The following is a 19,081-nucleotide window of genomic DNA, read 5'->3' on the forward strand; positions in this document are numbered from 1 at the left end:
TGATGTGATGTGTACATTCAAAACAATTTTTAAACAGTCTTAGGCAGAATTGTGGTACTGAAGACTCAGCAATAGATGGCATCACTGTAGTCACTCCAAAGCACTATTATATCAAACAGAATACACTAACAAGACTTCTGCCATACTCTAGACACATTTCTACAGAATGAAATATGACCACTGCAATAGAAAAGCTCTTAAAATGTTAGATAATGAGAAGAAATGGATGTGAGAGTACTATTTTTGCAGTCTCCATTGGGAGTAAAAAGGAACAGTAAAGCTTTGGAGAAACATGATCAAATAGAAAAGCAACAGAAAGTATTAGGGTGGGTCAGTGTGACTGCTTATAGCAAAAAAGAAAGGCTAAAGAGTAATGGGAAGGAAGCAAGGAGAAATCTCTAAAATCTGACCAAGACAGTCACCGTTATAGCTTGGAGAAGCGTTTTATAGTAGTTCAAACTACTGTTTTCTCCTGTTTTATTATATAAGTAATGTAATCCCCAAATCAAACGCAGATTGAGTCCTTATTAGATTAGGAACTGCATCTCTTCAGAGCCAAGCTCCCAGCAACTATATGCAAGACCTCTGTTTCCCGTCATTTAAGAAAGAAGCTACTATTTATACTCTTAAGATACTAATTCAGATTTCAGTTGATCTTTAACTGAAAACAAAGATTACAACAGAACAATATCTTGGTAAAAATGACTCTCTTTCAAAAATATATAAGCCTCATACTTACCCCCAGTGACAATGACCTTTGCTTTTCCACAATACGTGAAGGCATTGACTCCTTTAGGAACAGAAAATTCCTTTACAGGTCTGTAATCATTAATAAAAGAGTTAAGTAAGAAGTATTAGGAAAACACAGACAAGAGTAATTTCACTTCACTCATCAGTAGTATATAGAATATCTGTTTGCATTGTGTCTAATTTTTTTATTTTTTTATTTTTAAACAAGCTACTATATTCATGACTTAGATGCTAGCATCAATGAAACTGGAATATGATACAGTGTCCACTAAAATAGCATGTCTTTGATTTGAACACGTCGTTGGCCAGACGTACACCAAACAGAAACCTAAAGTGGTAACTGTTGCCACAGGAGGCCTTCACAAAAGAACATGCTTAGAGCATGCTTCAAGTATTAAACCAACTGTCTGTTTTGGACATTGAATGTATGAATTAAGGACCTTAATTCAATAAAACAAACAAAAAAAAGTCTTGCTTTATAACTGCATGAGACTGGTGCCTTTCAAGATGCTATTTTGCTGCATTGAATCTGTCTTTTTTTAAAGCACTGATAATGCATATAAAAATATGGCCATGACTTGGGCAAGATCTCACTCTCTGGAACCCCTTATTCATGCTGTTATGGTAGATAATCAAGCTGTTTGTTAAGGGGTCAGTAGAGAAGTATCCTTAATATTTTCTATTAAGTAATATAAAAACATATTTCCAATAGGTAGATTCTATATTTTCAAATATATGTAGTATATATGCCTGTGTTAACCCATCTTTTCAATTTATTGATAAATTCAGCACCCAGTTGGACCTTGTTTTATTTTATTTTATTTTTTATTTATTACTTTGTCACATACTTACAAGTTGTCCTCTAGTCGCTTTATGTCATCCAAAACAAATGAACGAATGCTGTCCGAGGAGCAGGATCCAAAACAGTTTAGGTCAGAAATATATTTCACTTTCAAAACCCAGTCATCATGTAGCTTGCGTTTAACACTATGGATATAAACTGAGATGTTACTATTAGGATTTAGCAGCATGTACTGCAACACGCCCATAGCTGGGCAGAGATTTTGTCTGTACAATTGTACACAATAAATACTGTCATTTAATATCCAGGCCAGGTCCAGAACACTTCTTTCAGCTCAAAAGCAAACATATTACAACAGAGCTAGTGTTAGAGTTGAATTATGCTCTTCTCTAGTAATAACGATGCTTCTGTTTAATAGGACACAATAAATCTTCCTATGTCTGGACAAAAGCAATTGTGATTTCTTCCCTGGAATTTCACTCTCCAGCCTTTCTGTTCTAAAATCTACTGGAAATTTTATTACTTCCTTTCCACACAACAAGCAAATTAGCTGATCCTTTAATCAGACCAGAGAACACCTCTAACTAATAATGCCCAACATAAAAAATTTTATCATAAATAACTTACATGTTAAAATCTTTGGAATCCAAGATCTGAGCTTGAGATTGTTTTTTATCTTTACATTGCTTCATTCCCAAATGATCACTGGTTACTTTGAGCAGGTAAACATAACCTTTGTCGTCTCCTATTAGGATGGTATCCTCAGCCAGTTGATCAGACATAGTTACGGTGCAAACACAGAGCAGACTGTTTTCCATTGGTTTGATGATAACGTAACTACTCTGTGAAATTCAGTAAACAGTTTATTGGGATGGTGTATCTGTTAAGATCCTGTTTGTCAACAGGAAATTTGAGATACTGATTTACAGAATTACTCAAATCATAAAACGAACACATACAGTTTAGAAGTTAATACAGCCTAGGAGTAACAAATGTGCTTAAATGGGCAGATGTCTGAATTTTTAGATATTGAGACAGGGCAATGAATAAAGCTGCAAGCTATTGTGGTATTCTACAATGAGAAGACCCGGGAATAGTAGTTGTGGTCATCTGCATTACACTACTTACTGGTTATACTGTCTGGAGTCCATCTATTATTTGATTAAAGCACCTTGAAACCTGAACTGTTCATATACCATAGAAATCAACTGCTTCATAGTTCTCTGAATGGCACAGAAGCACCAAAGAGACATACCACAGAGTGTCTGTATATCATTCCCACGATTTCAAAAGAGAATGATTTCTTATTCAGCCACAAGACAGTTGCAACTCTCACTGATATAATGACTGCAGGAAACCTCTATGAGAATAAATGTTCAAGCCTTCCTTTTCAGAATTCCAACAGAATGGAAAGAAAGATTTCCATTGATTTAACTGAGCATGGGAATAGGACTTTGAATCTTAAGAGAACAGATGAAAAATATTATAAAGCTTTATCACATCTAAAAATATTTACTTTGCTTCTTTTACTTAAATATCCCCAAAACTGCTGAGAAAACCACAGAAACTGGGCAAGAGATCCAAGGCATGAAAAGTTCAAACAAAAACATAATATGTGAAGCAAGATCATCTTTAAATCAGGAAGTTACCTCAAAGGAGTCCATGCTGAATTCCTTTGGAAGACCTGCCCCTGTGCACATACATCAGACACACACACATTCTGCATTAGATATATGCAGAAAAAACTGCTTTGTCAGTTTGTTTGCAACAATAGGACAAGACTTTCCTTCCCTCCCACACCCCCCAAGTTTTAAGACAGTCTAGAAACAAAATCTGGTATAGAAAGAGTATTCTTTAATATGAATTATACTGTTTCATTGAGTTCCTTCCGACAAAGATAAAAGTTAATGCACTCATCCTTTTGCGCAAAAGGGATACAAATACACGTTAAAAAAAAAAAAAAAAAAAAAAAAAGATTAATCTTTTTCAAACCTCTTTTCGTATTTCATTGATACAACACACTACCTGTTTCTGTATTGACTTGTAGTCCCATACGACAACTGTTCTTTCAGTTACAGCCACAACACATTTCAGCTGAGTTAGGTAATCACATCCATTGATCCAAGCAGCATCCTGATGAAAGCAAAAAGAGTGTCTAAACAAGGATTTTCTGAGAATTTATAATCTCATCTATTGTTTTAAGAAGTATTTAACTCTCTCTGTATAAATTCCACATACTCAGCAATAACTGTTGCTAGGTCCAGCCCAAGCTAGTGAGACAGTGCTAACTCACAAATGCAGTAGCTAGGCTCAGCTTGTTATCAATAATTCACACCAGATGCAGAGATTGCACATAACACAAGTAAACTGTTGGCTGAACTGTGATGATAGTGAAAAAAAAGTATTCTGAGTACAGCAAATCCAAATTAAGAGGTTACACATCTATGATAAAGCACAGTTCGGTTTTTTTTTGTTTTGTTTTTGTTTTTTTTTTGTTTTGTATACAGTTTTGTTAAAAAAAAAGCAAACATGATTAAAGGCACTCAAATTTCCAGCTGTAGGTGAAATCCTACATAAAAAATAAATCCTACAAAAATGAAAGCCTCCAAAAAGAAATATTTTCTATTAAGTAATATAAAAACATATTTCCAATAGGTAGATTCTATATTTTCAAATATATGTAGTATATATGCCTCTGTTAACCCATCTTTTCAATTTATTGATAAATTCAGCACCGAGTATTTCTCACCTACTTAAGAGAAACAATCCAGTTAATGCATGAGACCCTGCTGAGTAACCAAAAAAATGAACAAGTAGCAAAAACAAAAATAAGATTTTGGAGATCTGCACACCATCTTTTATGGTAACAGTTCCAGCAGTCACAGGAGCACATCTTTTCATAAGCCAACAATTTGCATTAATGACAACAGAGATGTAATTCTGCACAACTATAATGATATACATAGAGGGAGAATGCAGTTAGGGGAAGAATATATGAGATTACCTGGTAAAAGCTTAAATCTAGTTATTCTTAGAATCTGTATGCATACTACTTGTTCTTCTGATGACGACAGAAATGGACAGTACTAGGAGTCCATTTATTTTGGTATTTCTGTTCACTATCTGCTGAAATTCCTAAATAAATGTTCTCTGTAATTCTTAATGCGTAAGTATACCACAAAGAACAAAAGAGGTAATTGTCTCACTCAGATTTAGCTCAGAAGTATGAAGTAGAAATTCCTGATTATCTGAAATCTCCAAGTTTCAAACATTTTTATAAAGGTACATAGGCACAACTGGCAAACGCTTTCAAACAATGCTATAAAATATGAAAACTATTCCCTACTGTATCTCTATGCTGCTTAACTAATTCACAGAGACAGTAAGGCATCAAGAGATTTGTAAAAAGATCTTGCTCCATGCAGTTACAAAGTCAGTACAGCTTGTGGATTACTGACAACCCAGCATAGTCTAAAGAAGAATACTGACATCACCTATCACTTTCATTTTTTTGTTGTTGTTTACGGAATGACACATCCTTTCTACATCAGTGGTTGAAAAATAGAGGCCTGGCTTAAAAGAGCATTGATTTGACAGGACAAGTAGTGCATTTGAAAAAGAACCAGGCTGTAATTCTTCCAGAACTGGGAAGTAACAAATTTTTGTCCTTTTGATTTACTGACTTGAATTTTAGCAGTAATTGCTTGTTTCTTCAAAAACACTTAAAATCTAAACAAAAAATAAATCTCTATTAAAGAAATCACATCAGTAAAAAATTTGAATTGTTACTGCCTGAAAATATACTGTTTTCAAAAGATCAAATGGATCTAACCTCTTCTGTTTTTGTGTGAAAGCGAGGGGAAAGTTTGCTAGGTATCTTGATTTCGAAAGGAAATCAACTGATCTAAAGTGAAATGGAAATCCTATAATTTGCTGTAGTAAATAAAATTGTTCTGTGAAGACAGAAACAGAAGAATACAAGAAATTACTCATAAAGTAGTATTGTTGAAAGTGCAAGAAATAGTCATACCTTACAAGTTATAACTGTCTAACATAGAAGTACAGACGTAGGTGGCTGCAACTTCTTTTAGGACCTTAATAATCTGTAGATTTTTTTTTTTTTCCAACATGCTGTCATCACGGCCCATAAAGTCTTCAGTAGAAGATAAGGAAATAGCTCACTGGTTACAGCTATGTATGAACTCACAAATCTATAAAAGTACTTAGTGTTCCTCCACATGAAAAACTATTTGAGAAAGCAAAACTTAATGGCTTATGAAAAAATCCATTAACTGGGACCCAATCTACAGAGAGTGATGTTATCAGAGTATTTCTATAAACATACTTGTTTTCTTAAACTAGTACTAGATGCTACTAGGGTGTTCAGAAGATCTGCATCGTTTAGTAAGAATGAGAGGGCCAGGCTAGAAAACTCAGATTAGTGGTGAGTATGATGAGATGACATACATAATTGCATAGCAAATATTTTTGTAAGCTGCAAAGATACAATGCTAGTTCTAGTAGTCACATGGCATTATGTTGTTGCTATGCTACAAAACAGTTTTATAACTCTTCACATTTATTATCTTTTAAGGATTTAGTTTTCATTGAATTTGGACTGAAGTCTGAAAAGACACATCTTGTAAGATCAGCAGGTGGTCCAGTGAGTGAAAAATGTTCTTCAGTCAAAAGGAGACAAAATACTGCAAAGTAGAGTCTAGAAGAGCGAAAGACAGACCTTACTAGCCATTACAGTGGGAAGTAAATTACCTCCAGTGCCATTCTATAAATGGAAAAAAACAAGTCTTTATGAAAAATCAACAGAGAGGTGGAAAATAATATTTACCCCATTACAGCAGTATTTTCTTCTTTCTTTGAGAGTTTTGGTTTTTTTTTTTCCCCACAAACATAAATGGAAGATTCACATCTTAAGAAAAGTTGCACTAAATTTGTCTTGAATAATTCAAGAGAAATTACTTAAATGACACCAAAGACCCACAGATACAAAGGTCTGCAGAGACAACTGAATTTGGCTTTCTTCATAGCACGCTCCAGAGAATGTCCACTGAGAAATTTAGAGCTTAACAGAGATGCAGAGATTGTTGCCCAAGTTGAATGCTTTCTTCCAGGCTAGTTCTATATTCAGGAATGTTAGCCTATGGAATAAACAGGCTGTGTAAATAGTAGAGCATGGTGCTACATCCTTAAGATCCACAATGAAATTTCTCGCTAAAACAGACTCCCTTGTGGGACTTGAGACTTATCGGAAACAGAATGAAGTCCTGAAGAAAGCAATGTGCTCATTGACATATTGATTTAACTCACTGAGAAGCTGCAGATAGGAGAATCTGACAGACTAAAGGCAAAACATGTGGCCTAAATTCAGCTTTAGAGTGAAAGCTTTATGTGCTTCTCCTCTTTACACTGCAGTACTTGACAGACAACCCAGGCAGCTGCACCAGTTTTCACTATTTCTTCCATTCTGTCACTCCAGGGCTCCATCTTCACTCTGTCATCTCCAATAAAATTTTTTTATCTTGTTTGACTCTAGCTTCCATCCACTAAGTCTGTCTATGCAATTCTGTGTTATCTGTCTTTCAAGGCATTCCACCCCCATGCTTCTAGAGAAGCAACCTATTCACTATCAGTATTTCCATTCAACAGTGTTTCCATGCTGACTACTACTTTTGGTAACTGTCAGTCGGACTGTCACCAATTTAATGTGCACTTCAGTATTTCTTTCTTTTGCAGTGGTCATATTTTAAAACAGAAAGTAATGTGGTATTATGTCAAATATAGTACAGATATAAGTTTGATATTTATGCCTCTGTTTTTTCTGCTCAGCTACATAACCTCATTAAGGAATGAAATCAGGTTTGATTGAAGTTATTTGCTCCCCATGAAATATCTGGAATAAAATCATAGATGATTGATACGATGCAGTCATAGTTCAATTTCTATTTATACTGTCATGATACTGGGAAAGCTCCAATGGCTGCAACTTACTTGATTTTATTCCTAAAACTACTGTATTTCACAGCTTTTCTTCTTTAAGAAAGAATTTGTTTACCTTCAGAAGGCCTCAGGTACACACAGATCTCCAGCAAAACACTCTTGCCTCCACTGCCAACCCTTAAATGAGTTATCGGAAGGTGTGGATCCTGGCTCCATCCCTTCTGGTCATTCAGGTGTGCTGCTTGTACCTGAACTCCCCTGTGTTGGCCCTGCCTTCCCACCAGATGCTCAATCACTGGTTCAAGCCATGACTTAGTATTTCTGCTCCACATACATTTCTACTGCATGGGAATTAAGTGGAATTTATTCTCTTACCCCTCCCCAGAAAGCAGAACTTATTCTCTCAACACATTTTATTTCACGGCAATTTGGGATAAGGATATAGCATCTCAGTTTTAAAAATAAAGTAGCTTAAAACAGTATGTGCTGTAAAGATTTAAAACTTTTAAAAACATCATGAAGTTCCAGCCAAAATAACGAGTTTAATTCTGTTTTCAGTGCAGTAATTAGAGGAAGAATGAGAGGAAGCTGTATTAGCTAAGGAGAAGACTTTTCAGTGCAAAAATTTATATAGGAATGTTTAATTAACATTACTCATTTTCTAGGACAAGGCAGAGTAGGAAGAAGAAGAGGGACATTTTAAACAAAAGTGGTGAAATTTTCACAATTCTAATACCAAAAAAGGGAATTAGCAACTACTAATCCTCCAGACAGAGTGCTAGAAGGGTTTCATAGCATTGTGCGCAGCAATGATTTCCACCAATCCAGTGATACCCAGCAGAAATGATACTCCATCCCAAAGGGAAGGAATCAAAACTATTTCTATCTTCCCTCTTCCTTTCTTTAGGGAAGCACACAAAAGTAGGTGCACCTCAGGTGGAAAGGCATCGGAAGGTAGAATGTAGCAAAAGAGACAGCAGATGGTGCCGAGCTGAACAGCTGTCTGCACTCACAGATAACGTTAAATGCACCAGTTATGGTATTGTATCCATTTGAAATCACAGTTCTAACAATTATTATACTATGTGTGGAGAGGCACCATCCTCTTAAACCCATCCTCCTTTCTCCCTTCATATGGCAAAGGTCTCCTTGAACAATGCAAGTTCTGCCACGGCTTCCCAGTGTTTTCCCGCTACCACAGTAAAAGACCATCCACCTCTACTGATGATTAATTCTAAAATTAGTGTCTAGTGCCTAAATGAAAAAGAGGACCATATATCCACATACTGCCCAATGCAATATCAGGCTGGCATCCCAGCTTTTTTCTCCTGGTGTCTCTGAGGAAAAGCACTGAACACTGTTCTGATCTAATTCTACCTTTACATATGTGGACTGGAAAAATTATTCCTAGAAATGAAGCAGGAGCAAATTATTAAAATTCATTTCTGCAACAGACTGCTAAGAAAAGCTCTATGTTGATCCTAGGCTGTTTTCAAAAGTCAACAGGTCTCAAGAATGTTCCTTACTGTTCCACTCTCCACATTGATTTCACAGGACAGATTAGCCTTGCAACAAATTAAATGCAATCCACGCATTTCTACTTCATTTTAGAACATTCATAGTATGTGAAAGAGAATCAGCAAAAATGCACTGTCCCCTGGCACAAGACACCTACAGAGACTTTAAGGTCAAGGGATCATGTCTCTATGTTAGGTCTGTTGGGCACTTCTCTTGTCTGAAGGTTAACTGAAGGAAATTAATTACCTAAAACATGCAGTGATTCACACAGGGTAAAATGAGCTTTTAAAGTACATACTATATAGCCTACCAGTCTAACTAGCAAGATGCAGAACTGTTTTTCACTAATAAGGTTTTATTTTATTTTTCTCATTTTTACACCAACAGAGGAAGTGTTAGAGCTTAGAAGAAAATGTCTCAGAAAGATAATGAGTAGAAATTCTACCAATAGACAGTTTGGTAGAAAAAAGCAAAATTTATCTCAGATTTCTCTTTATCAGAAGAAAAAAATCAGATTACATAAATGTTTTCATAACTGAAAGGAAAAAATTGAGCGTGTTCATCCAATGACACCCCATGCCAGATTATGCAGAAGTCTTAAGGTCAGAAGACATATTGGAACAATGCTCAGTCTCTATTATTTCACCATAATACTTACTGAATTTTACTTCAAATGATTTAAAAGAAGGAGGAAAATGAACTTACTTTAACAATGGTGGTTGCCAGGACTTTCATCTGAAAAATAAAAATATTAACTCATTAGCTCATTTAAACTAGAAGTTTAGAAGAGAACTATAAAGAGCCCTGCTGTACCACAGGCAGAACAGAAGATTAGTAGCCAATAGAAGGTTTGCAGTTACCATCTGAGAAAGATATTTAAACCTACTGACTACTCCTTTATATGTAAAGTGAGGAACTTAAATTCTCTTTTTCTATCACAGTTACTGCACTTTGTTTTTAATATTCGTGATGCTTGATGGAGCTTTCTTATAGTGGAGTACAGTTCCGCTGTTTTTCCTAATGAAATTGTACTTCTAATGTTCTTTCACAGCTTGACTTCCCATGAGAGGTAGGATGTGGGATACAGAAGCACAAGCTGATTCTGGCCCAGATTATGTGAACTCATGCCAGCAGGTAGAGACAGTACCTTACATTGCAAATAGGAATAGCCATATTGATATAGCACCTTTCAGAAATGTTAAATATTGGCAGACAGCATAGTATATGTCTTGAAAACTAATATGTTGAAAGTCACAGGGAGGTAGACATATCTGGTGCCATTATACAGCAGAGACAGAGTGTCACCTTCTTTGTGCTCTAGTTCTATGTTCAGTTTTCAAAAGGAGTCTTTTCTCTCCTGAAACACCAGTAGATGCTTTATCACCTCCACTTGCCCATGCTTATCATCCATAATAAACCTGTAGTGCCTCATTCCTGTCCCAGCAATTCCTCATCTCCTAAAATGAGAAGCAGTGATCATGGTATACCTTCTCATAGAGGTGTGATGCTCAATGTTAGCAAGGATGGTCTATGAGAAGAGTACTGTTAAACAAGTTTCACATTAAAATGAAGTTTAGTACACTGAAAAGCTGTGTGGTGATTTAAAGTCTCTGTATTGTTCTTCTTATTGTAAATTAATTTTTTTGCCTTTTTAAACTATTCTCAGGTGTCACACAGTATCAATTAAAAATGTGCTTTCCAAAGAGCAGACAGAACAATACTAAATTGATCGTATGGAAAGCTTATTTGCACTGGGCATCAGTTTGCCTCAATGTGAATGAACATGATATGGCCCTATCTTTTCCTCCATAAATGTTTTATGCCAGATTCCGTGATTACATCAGACCAAATATTATTCATCATTCATGTACATGGAACACACTGACTTATGTGAGATATATATGAATCCAAGAAAACCATATAATTAATGGTCTGTACTTTAAAAGTGCAAGAATTATACAAAAATAAGTTTCACTGTCTGACTGTCAGTACATTGCTCATGAGCTCATATTTTGAGCAGAAGTCTTACCAAACAGAACCTTCAGGGCAAGTATACTCATGGTCCTTTATCAACATGCTAAAAAGACAGATTAGACAAAACAACTCACTAGCTGAGACTCAGGGACAGGACACTTTACATCCTTGGCCTTTGAATGAAGAAAACTGATGTAAAGGTGTTAACTCTTTATTTGGCTTTTTATATTCTAGAAACAAGAATACTATGTTAAAGAGCTAGATTTTTCTCTAGCTTGCATCAAGATGTATCAGAACAATTTTAATTAAATTAATGGTAATTTGCTCAGATCAACTGAAATCAGAGATTATATCATGAGTTACTGACTGTTGTCATAACGCCTTAATCATTTTCAGAACGTACAGTTTTGTAAAAGGGATTTGAGGTCTCCTGTAATTCACTGCATTAAGCAGCTGGGTATAATATCAGTTACACTGCAGTCACTGACGTCAGAGTGACATCAGTCCAGACTATGAGAAAGCAGCAACTCAGAACTTCAAAACAGTTGGAGGGCTGGAGGAGGTGGGAGTGGGAGAAGGGGAGCTTTTTTTAACATTATACTTCATGAAATTATTATTTGTCGATATGTAAGAGGAATAGTGCTCTGGAGGACAAAGAACTAGGCTTTCAAACAAATAACTTCAGTATTTACCACAACTGCAGCACTGCTTTGTTGTTTAATCATCCACAGGAGAACACTGTTGCTTTGCAAGCCACTGTTAGAAGCATTATGCACTAATTATCTGACCCCCTAGAAAATATTATTGCTGCTTTAAAGCTTTATTACATTGTTTGATAAACCTTGTAATAAATTAGTTGCATTAAAATTGTACAAATATAAAGTGCCAATGAACATAGAAGTGTGATATACCTCATGGCACCTGGAATTGTATTTTCAAATAGTAATATCAACTGACTAATTTATGCAACCTACTTAAAAAATGATATTCAACCCGAACTTCTACTTAAAATCGTACAGATCTCCCAACAATTTGCTGACAAGGGGAATGATTGTGAAGCAGTATCATGAAGACTGATAGAAAATTCAAGACTTTCAAGCTTTAAGAGCTTACTGTATTGAATAACTCTCCATTGCAAACAAACAAAAAATCTTTTTGTCCATTCTAAATATTCTCAGTAGCTGTAGAAAACAGTTAATTCTCTGGTTTCCACTGTATGCAATTCCGATAGCATATATAGAATTTAAGAATTTAAGAAAAAAAAGAAAAAGAAAAAGAAAAAAAAAAGGCAGATTATCTTACATTGAACTGACTTATATTCATTTTCTTATTGGCAATCTCTATTTACTATCAGCTTTTATGGATTATTGGGTAGGTTTATAATTGAAAATAACAATGTACATCTACCACTGTACTCAAAAGTATAGGAAAAGTTAACTTTAAAAAAAAAAGTCTAGTTTTTTTGTGGGTAAGTTTGCATACAAGTTTGCACACTACATCACAGTTCGCTCAGTTCATGTATACTCTACATATATGTACTGGAATAAGAAAAAGTTTGAGTCAGAATTACCTTGTTGTTCAAAATAGCTAGCACTCCTTTCTGAGAGGATGTTACAGTGAAATCCAGATGGGGCACCTTCACCATGCTTGTAAGCATATCTCGATGCTTGACAACTGTGAAAGACACAAGGTAACTCACAGACAGGAAAGTCTACATACAATACATACAAAAATACACCCATAATACTAAACAAATAAAACCATGTACTAAGAACATTTTATCTTCCTGAAATACATATTGGCACCAACTCCAAGTCAGTAAAACCTTATGTCATATTATTCTGCGCCTGATTTTATAAGTCATGTTGCATTTTTAAATAACATAAATACATTATACATATGCTAGTTATTTCTATAATACATATATTAGTATATGTATTTTAAACACAAAAAGGCAAATAGTCTGAGTCAGACACCTTCATAATCTCAAAATGATTCAGGAGTGCTCAGGTAGCATAGTAAAAAACTTATTCAGGAACACCCAAGAAGCAGCGTGATAAGTAAGCAAAAGCAGCCATAAGATTTTGTCACTGTAACTTCAATAAGATGGGCAACAGGGAGCACTGAACAGACACATTTTGGGAGTTTTTCTTTCAAACACAAGATGAAATATTTCACCTGGATAAGTAATCTGCTGTTTTTCAGATGTAAGGAAAACCGTGCTTTCTCCTTGCGGACGGGAAGGCATGGCACCATTTCCTCCTATGAAATAGCCAAAAATCTAAACAAAACAAAACAGAACACATCCAGCAGTTTAAAACTATATTACCTCTAGAACACGTGCTTTTATACATAAAGTCAACTTTTTATCTGCCATTTTTCTATCATTTCAGATTCCTGACTAAGAAATTTCCCTCAATTATTTCTCTCAGTCATTATCTGTCAATATGACTTTAGATTGCAGTGACTTGCTAGTCAGGCACAACTTTCATCAATGTTTGGAAAGAAGCCAGGATAAATGATGTTCCAGAAATAAAAGCAGACTAACTGATTAAGCTATCAATAAAGTATCAATTCGGTTTGTCATGACTGTCTGTAAGCAACCACTTTCTACTTCCTTTTTCTATTTTTACCTACTTCTGCTTCCTGAGCTAGACTTCAGCTAGTATGAAAGACGGGAATAGGAAAATGAAACAAAAATCACCATGTTTGTAAACTGATTCAAAGTAGCAGAGTGGTTAGTCCACATAGAAGAGCTTTTCCCTGAAGATCCATAGATTCCTGTTAGCTTGGGAGGAGAAACAAAAAATAGTATACATCCCATTTAAAAAGATTTTTTTTCAACTAGTTCCCTCAGCCTGGCATTGTTTTGTTTGTACTAATGGTAATGAAGATTCCCAGAGGAAAAATGCAGGTGGGTAGCTAATTTCTCCCAGGGTGGCTAAACATTCCAGATGAAATGCCCTCACAGCAATTCAATCCCTGTACCCAACTGTAGGTTAGTCATCTCCTCAGGAAATGAGGTTAGCCTCTTATAGCTGTACAGATAGATACTTTTTCATCTCTTTTGTCATACTATAGACATAATATAGTCACTTTCTTTAATGTGTTCTGAAAGCAAAGCCCATTTGTACACAAGACAAAACACTTCTTTCTAGTTTAATATTTTGCACACAACAGAGGTGGAAGCTCTCTAAATGATATGCCCAGGTGTGCCCTGTTATGCCTCCTGAAGACATGAGAGAGTGGCGCATCTGAACTTTTCATTCCTGCTCAGCAGGCAGAACACTGCCCTAAAAAGGCACATCTCTTTAGCAGAGGCCATGGTGAAACAAGGAGAAATGGCTTTAAACTTAAAGAGGGTAGATTTAGGTTGGATGTAAATAAAAAGTCCTTTACAGTGAGGGTGGTGAGTCACTGGAACAAAGAGATGTGGTAAATTTCCCATCCCTGAAAACTTTCAAGTTGAGGCTGGATCAGGCTCTGGGCAACCTGCTCTAGCTATGCATGTCCCTGTTTGTTGCAGGGGAGTTGGACTAGATCACTTCTAAAGGCCCCTTACAGCTCTAAGGATTCTAGGTTTCTATGATTTTAGAAATTCCTCAGAGTAGCATAGACAGCTTCTGCTGACTCCACCATGGAGACAGGGGATTTCAACTAATGCACAGCCCATAGCAGAGACTGAAAAAGAACACACAATATGAGGCAGAATGCAATTTACATATCTTTCATGTTTGCCACTAAAAATAGAGTTTCCAAAGGGTCAACTACCTTCAGGGAAGAAATGCAGAGGTTTCTCAAGGTCTTGACAAATGTTAGACTAGGATATATTTTAGAGCCAATGAATGCCTAGGAGTAGACTCTAATATGACTAAATAGAAGATTTTTAAAAATACACATTTATATTTTTTTTCTCTCATGGAAAAGTACCATTAGAGTATAGGTATACTGTTGTGGAGAGTGCTGGAGACTTAGGAAACTCTTGAAAATGAAAGTACTTGAAAAAGAGAAACATCTGGAAGAGAAAGAAACGGAATGCTCACATAAGGTGCTGTTCCTTTAGGCCATGGAAATAAATCCTACAGATTTTGTCAAGCTAAAGAGGTGCCAGATATAGAGAAGTAAATCTGAAAAGCTTATAACTGTGAGAGAAGAAGAGAGGAAAATGGTCAGAATTAAGAGTTCTGGGAAAGCAGAGAGACAGAGATGATGAAAGAGGAATGTCAAAGGAATAAAGTGACATGTATGTATCTTCCTTGGCTTTCAAGATACATGAAATGCTCAACAGTGTCAAAAAACAGCAGGGAAATTCAGAAGAACAGGGATGAAATAAAGTCCTTGTAGAATAAAATTTAAAAACTAGAACACAGATGGAAGAAAATGTGATGAATATTGGGTATATTACAGAAAGCAATCATGATTGATGATACATTCAAAAAAAGAAGTGATGAAAAAGAAGCTAAAGTAAGATCAACACTTCTTCCATTTTTCACAGGGGGTAATTAATATGTTCAAGCTGCAGGTTAGAAATGTGCTTTGTCTAATATAATTAGTAGTCTAATGTACATTATATGAATGAATGTGTCAATTAGAGGAGACTTATTTATTTCTTTCACTGTCTTTTTCAAACAACTGGTTACAAGCAGAATATCCAGAATAGTTTTCAGTCTCTTAAGAGGACAGTTACCTTCCCAATAGGGTTTGCAATGGGTGAGACAGAAAATTTGATTCTTTGAATAAAAGTTTTACTTGAAAGCAATGAAAAGCCTAAGGAGGATGAGAAAAGCAAACGAAACTTAAGCTCATCAAGTGTTAAATAAATTCAACTTCAAAAAAGTAAAACAGAAAAATAGGAGTGGCTAAAATATAAGTGCAAAAAATAAATAAATCTGTCATTCTTACCAGTGCATAAATACACACATTTTTAAATACTAATAATGGAAAAATAGATATGGAGACCATTGAGCTGCAGTGTAGCTACAGTCATAAACCCTCAGCATAGTTAGAAGAAATGAACACTGGCTTAATTTCTGACATTTGTAACTCTCCAAGATTCAATGGACCAAACTAAAACTAGTTTGCCAGAGAAAAAAAAGAATAGAAAAATATCTGTCTTGGTCCACTCACATCAGAAAGGATTTTACCACAATCACAGTAGATTAGAAGCTGACGTTCAAGTTACAGTTGATGTAAATTAGGCTCAAATGACAATCAGATGATCAGTACAATGTAATTTCGGTGTGAGCTAAATCTGCAGAATTCTTAATTCATTTTTCATCTCTTTCTCTATATCCACATTACTTGTAAGCAAATCTTATCCCCTTGTCATGAGCAGAGCTTAGATTGATAACATGTTCCATAATGCACATATAGCTGATAATACGTATTACCAACAAATTTCCTACTAAAAAGGATTAAAACTGGAAAAATTCACTGCACCTTTTCAATGAAGTAGTATTGTATTTCAAACTTTGATGGATAAAACCACATCAAGTTAAAAAAAAAACAGAGTCAGAATGATGTATATAGTCTGACTTTAGTACATTTAATAATGAAACTACAACTTCCCTTACAGCATCTCTGTGTTGAATACTTCTCCCCAAAAAAGAAAATAAATGAAAATAAACAGGCAAACAAAATACAGGAAAAATAGACAACCATGATTAAAAGAACATACAAAAGAAAATACTTTTTTACAAAATGAATAGAACCGTGGATACTGTAGAAGTATCTTTTTTTTTTGATGATGAATGCAGAAGTAATTTATGAAAAGTTAGATAAGAAGCCCATTGAAGGATACTAAGCACATTCTGCAGCTGCAAATCTGGCACAGAAAATCCTTAAGCTATATGCCATCAGAAGCTGGGAGGGGGTAAATCAGATTCCATTTCATACTTACCTCATTATTACATTGGGTTTTTTTTGTTTGTTTTTTTTTGTTTTTTTTTTCCTCTCCAAAATTTGCTATTTACCATTAGAGACAGAAAAATAAATTAAAACAGAATTCAATAAGGAAGAATGCTCTTGTTACAAGACTCTCTTCTAAAATGGTAGCGTAGCTCTCAGTGTTTCCCATTTAAAGTAAGGTGCAGATTTATCTCTGAGTAAAGAGGAAGGAGAGGAGGGAGAGGAAGAATTTATGATGGTCTAGCTAAAGTTAGATTTATCCCCAGGGCACAAACTGCATACTGTAGTGATATTATTTCTTGCATTTTAACACAATGCCTGAGGCAAATGTGTATCAGTAAAGTAGTTCATGGCTGGACATACTGATTTCTAGCCTCAGGTCCATGCTCCAGATCCAGCTGCCATGTGAGGAATTCAGTGTATCAAACATTGCTTCAGGACAAGCAGTTCTGGTAAACATCTCAGTGCTCTTTCACGAAACAAGCAGGAAAAATGTTTTTATTCAGTCAGCTTATTCAACATGCATTCATGTGTGTCAATGTAATCGGTTCAAGGACCTTAGAACAGAGAACAGCTCCCTCAAACTCATATAAACAGTGTAGAATAATTTATGTTCAAGAATTTTGATTTGAAAGCTCAGCTGACATATGAGGGATGCTCCAAAAGAAATGCCTCCTATTTTATTATGTTGGCCCACAGTGTCAGAGGTGAATGTTGGTGGTATGACAGTAGAGTTGCTTATATTTAATAAATATTAAATATCCTTACCTCACACCATTCTGTACTTGCATCAGGATTGTTGCATATCTTCTTGAAAAAGACCTTAACATTATGCTCCTTGACATCTGGACCAAAAAGTGTCAGCGTGGTTCTATAGAACTCATCATAATCTATCTCATCTGTATTGGAGGGACAACATCCAGAGTTAAAAACTGTCCTTATCTTCCCTAGCTTCTGTTTTCTCTTTCAGTATCAGTAACATGCAAGTTTCAGCTCCTCACGCTGGATGCATTAAAACATTCTGCCAAAAAAGATGTTCAGCTTTACTCTCCAGAACCACCCACTTTGAAAAAAATGATAGGAAACAAATAGGTAAAATAATATCTCAAGTATTTTTAGTCATTCTTGTCTTCCCTTAACTCTATAATACAATCCTATTTTGTTGAAATGAACTTGAAAAATGACCTAGGATAAAATTTATCCTTTCAGACAATAAATAGTCACTTGCATTAAACAAACAGCAAAAATTTGTCCTAACTGTTTACAACCAAGACAGTGGATTTACATAATGCATTATGTACTTCTACAGATCAGTGGAAATGCCACAGAAGTGCTAATCTGTGTATGTGGCAACTCTGTCAATTGTATTTCATGAGCAATTACTATGGCTTTATAATTATAATTTACCATAAGCCATAAAAGGAGATTAAAATCACTTTCACAGGGCTAGTCAAGAAGTCACAGCTTGAATATCAGTTTGATATTATTCCTACAGTCTTGTTTTTATGGCACCTATGATCAGTGTGAAAATTATTACACATTCAATGAGGAAGTATATCTCTTACCATCATCCTTAATGTACAAGCCTAATCTTTCCTTTGTCTTCTGGGTTACTGTTTTTTCAACTAGTTCCTGGAACTGCTCCAAAGCAGTCTCGAAATCCAGCAGTTCAAAACCAGAGCAACTCTCATTATCAGAACCCTTTGATTCAGACATCCTTTAATAAGCGAAGACAAAATGGTAGGCAAGAAAGCTGTCCTTGCAGTGTGGTCCAAGCCTTGTTTTGCTCCTTAAATCTTAGACTCCCCCAGGAGTTCATATGAGATGCAGTTGTACAACAGGTATACCAAACAGTACATAACAAGGTGACCCTAGTTCAGCATCTCAAGTTGGCAAACCTGTTAGTGAATTCACAGCTGATGTCACAACCCCCCCATACATCACAGAATTCTACATGTTGAGAAGCCCTAGGTCACAAACCAAAATTATAGAATTATAGCATGGCTTATGTTGGAAGAGACCTCAAAGATCATTTAGTTCCAATCTTGCTGGCACAGGCAGGGTTGCCACCCACTTGATCACTAATAACTTGGGAAGTAAGATTAGTTCTCGGAATCTGGTGCAGTTGGTGGCTGAATATACATGAATTTCCTCACTTTCAGAGCCAGGCATGGA

The 19,081-nt window shown here is 35.6% G+C and overlaps 1 protein-coding gene across 1 annotated transcript in view; it reads right to left on the bottom strand.

Annotated features, from left to right (window-relative positions):
- WDR64 (WD repeat domain 64) overlaps positions 1–18,830 on the bottom strand; it is a 51,800-nt gene extending 32,970 nt beyond the window's left edge. The window contains exons 1-9 of the mRNA XM_015857561.2: positions 18,472–18,830; positions 17,675–17,805; positions 13,178–13,280; positions 12,570–12,673; positions 9,731–9,760; positions 3,578–3,685; positions 2,180–2,394; positions 1,603–1,737; positions 679–819 (exon numbers count right to left, since the gene is read on the bottom strand). Of these exons, the coding sequence (XP_015713047.1) occupies positions 679–819; positions 1,603–1,737; positions 2,180–2,394; positions 3,578–3,685; positions 9,731–9,760; positions 12,570–12,673; positions 13,178–13,280; positions 17,675–17,805; positions 18,472–18,622 (1,118 nt within the window). The 5' untranslated portion in view covers positions 18,623–18,830. The remainder of the gene's footprint in view (positions 1–678; positions 820–1,602; positions 1,738–2,179; positions 2,395–3,577; positions 3,686–9,730; positions 9,761–12,569; positions 12,674–13,177; positions 13,281–17,674; positions 17,806–18,471) is intronic.
- Positions 18,831–19,081: the final 251 nt, after the last annotated feature.

This window comes from Coturnix japonica, chromosome 3 (genome assembly GCF_001577835.2).
Source record: "Coturnix japonica isolate 7356 chromosome 3, Coturnix japonica 2.1, whole genome shotgun sequence".
NCBI classification, from domain to species: domain Eukaryota; kingdom Metazoa; phylum Chordata; class Aves; order Galliformes; family Phasianidae; genus Coturnix; species Coturnix japonica.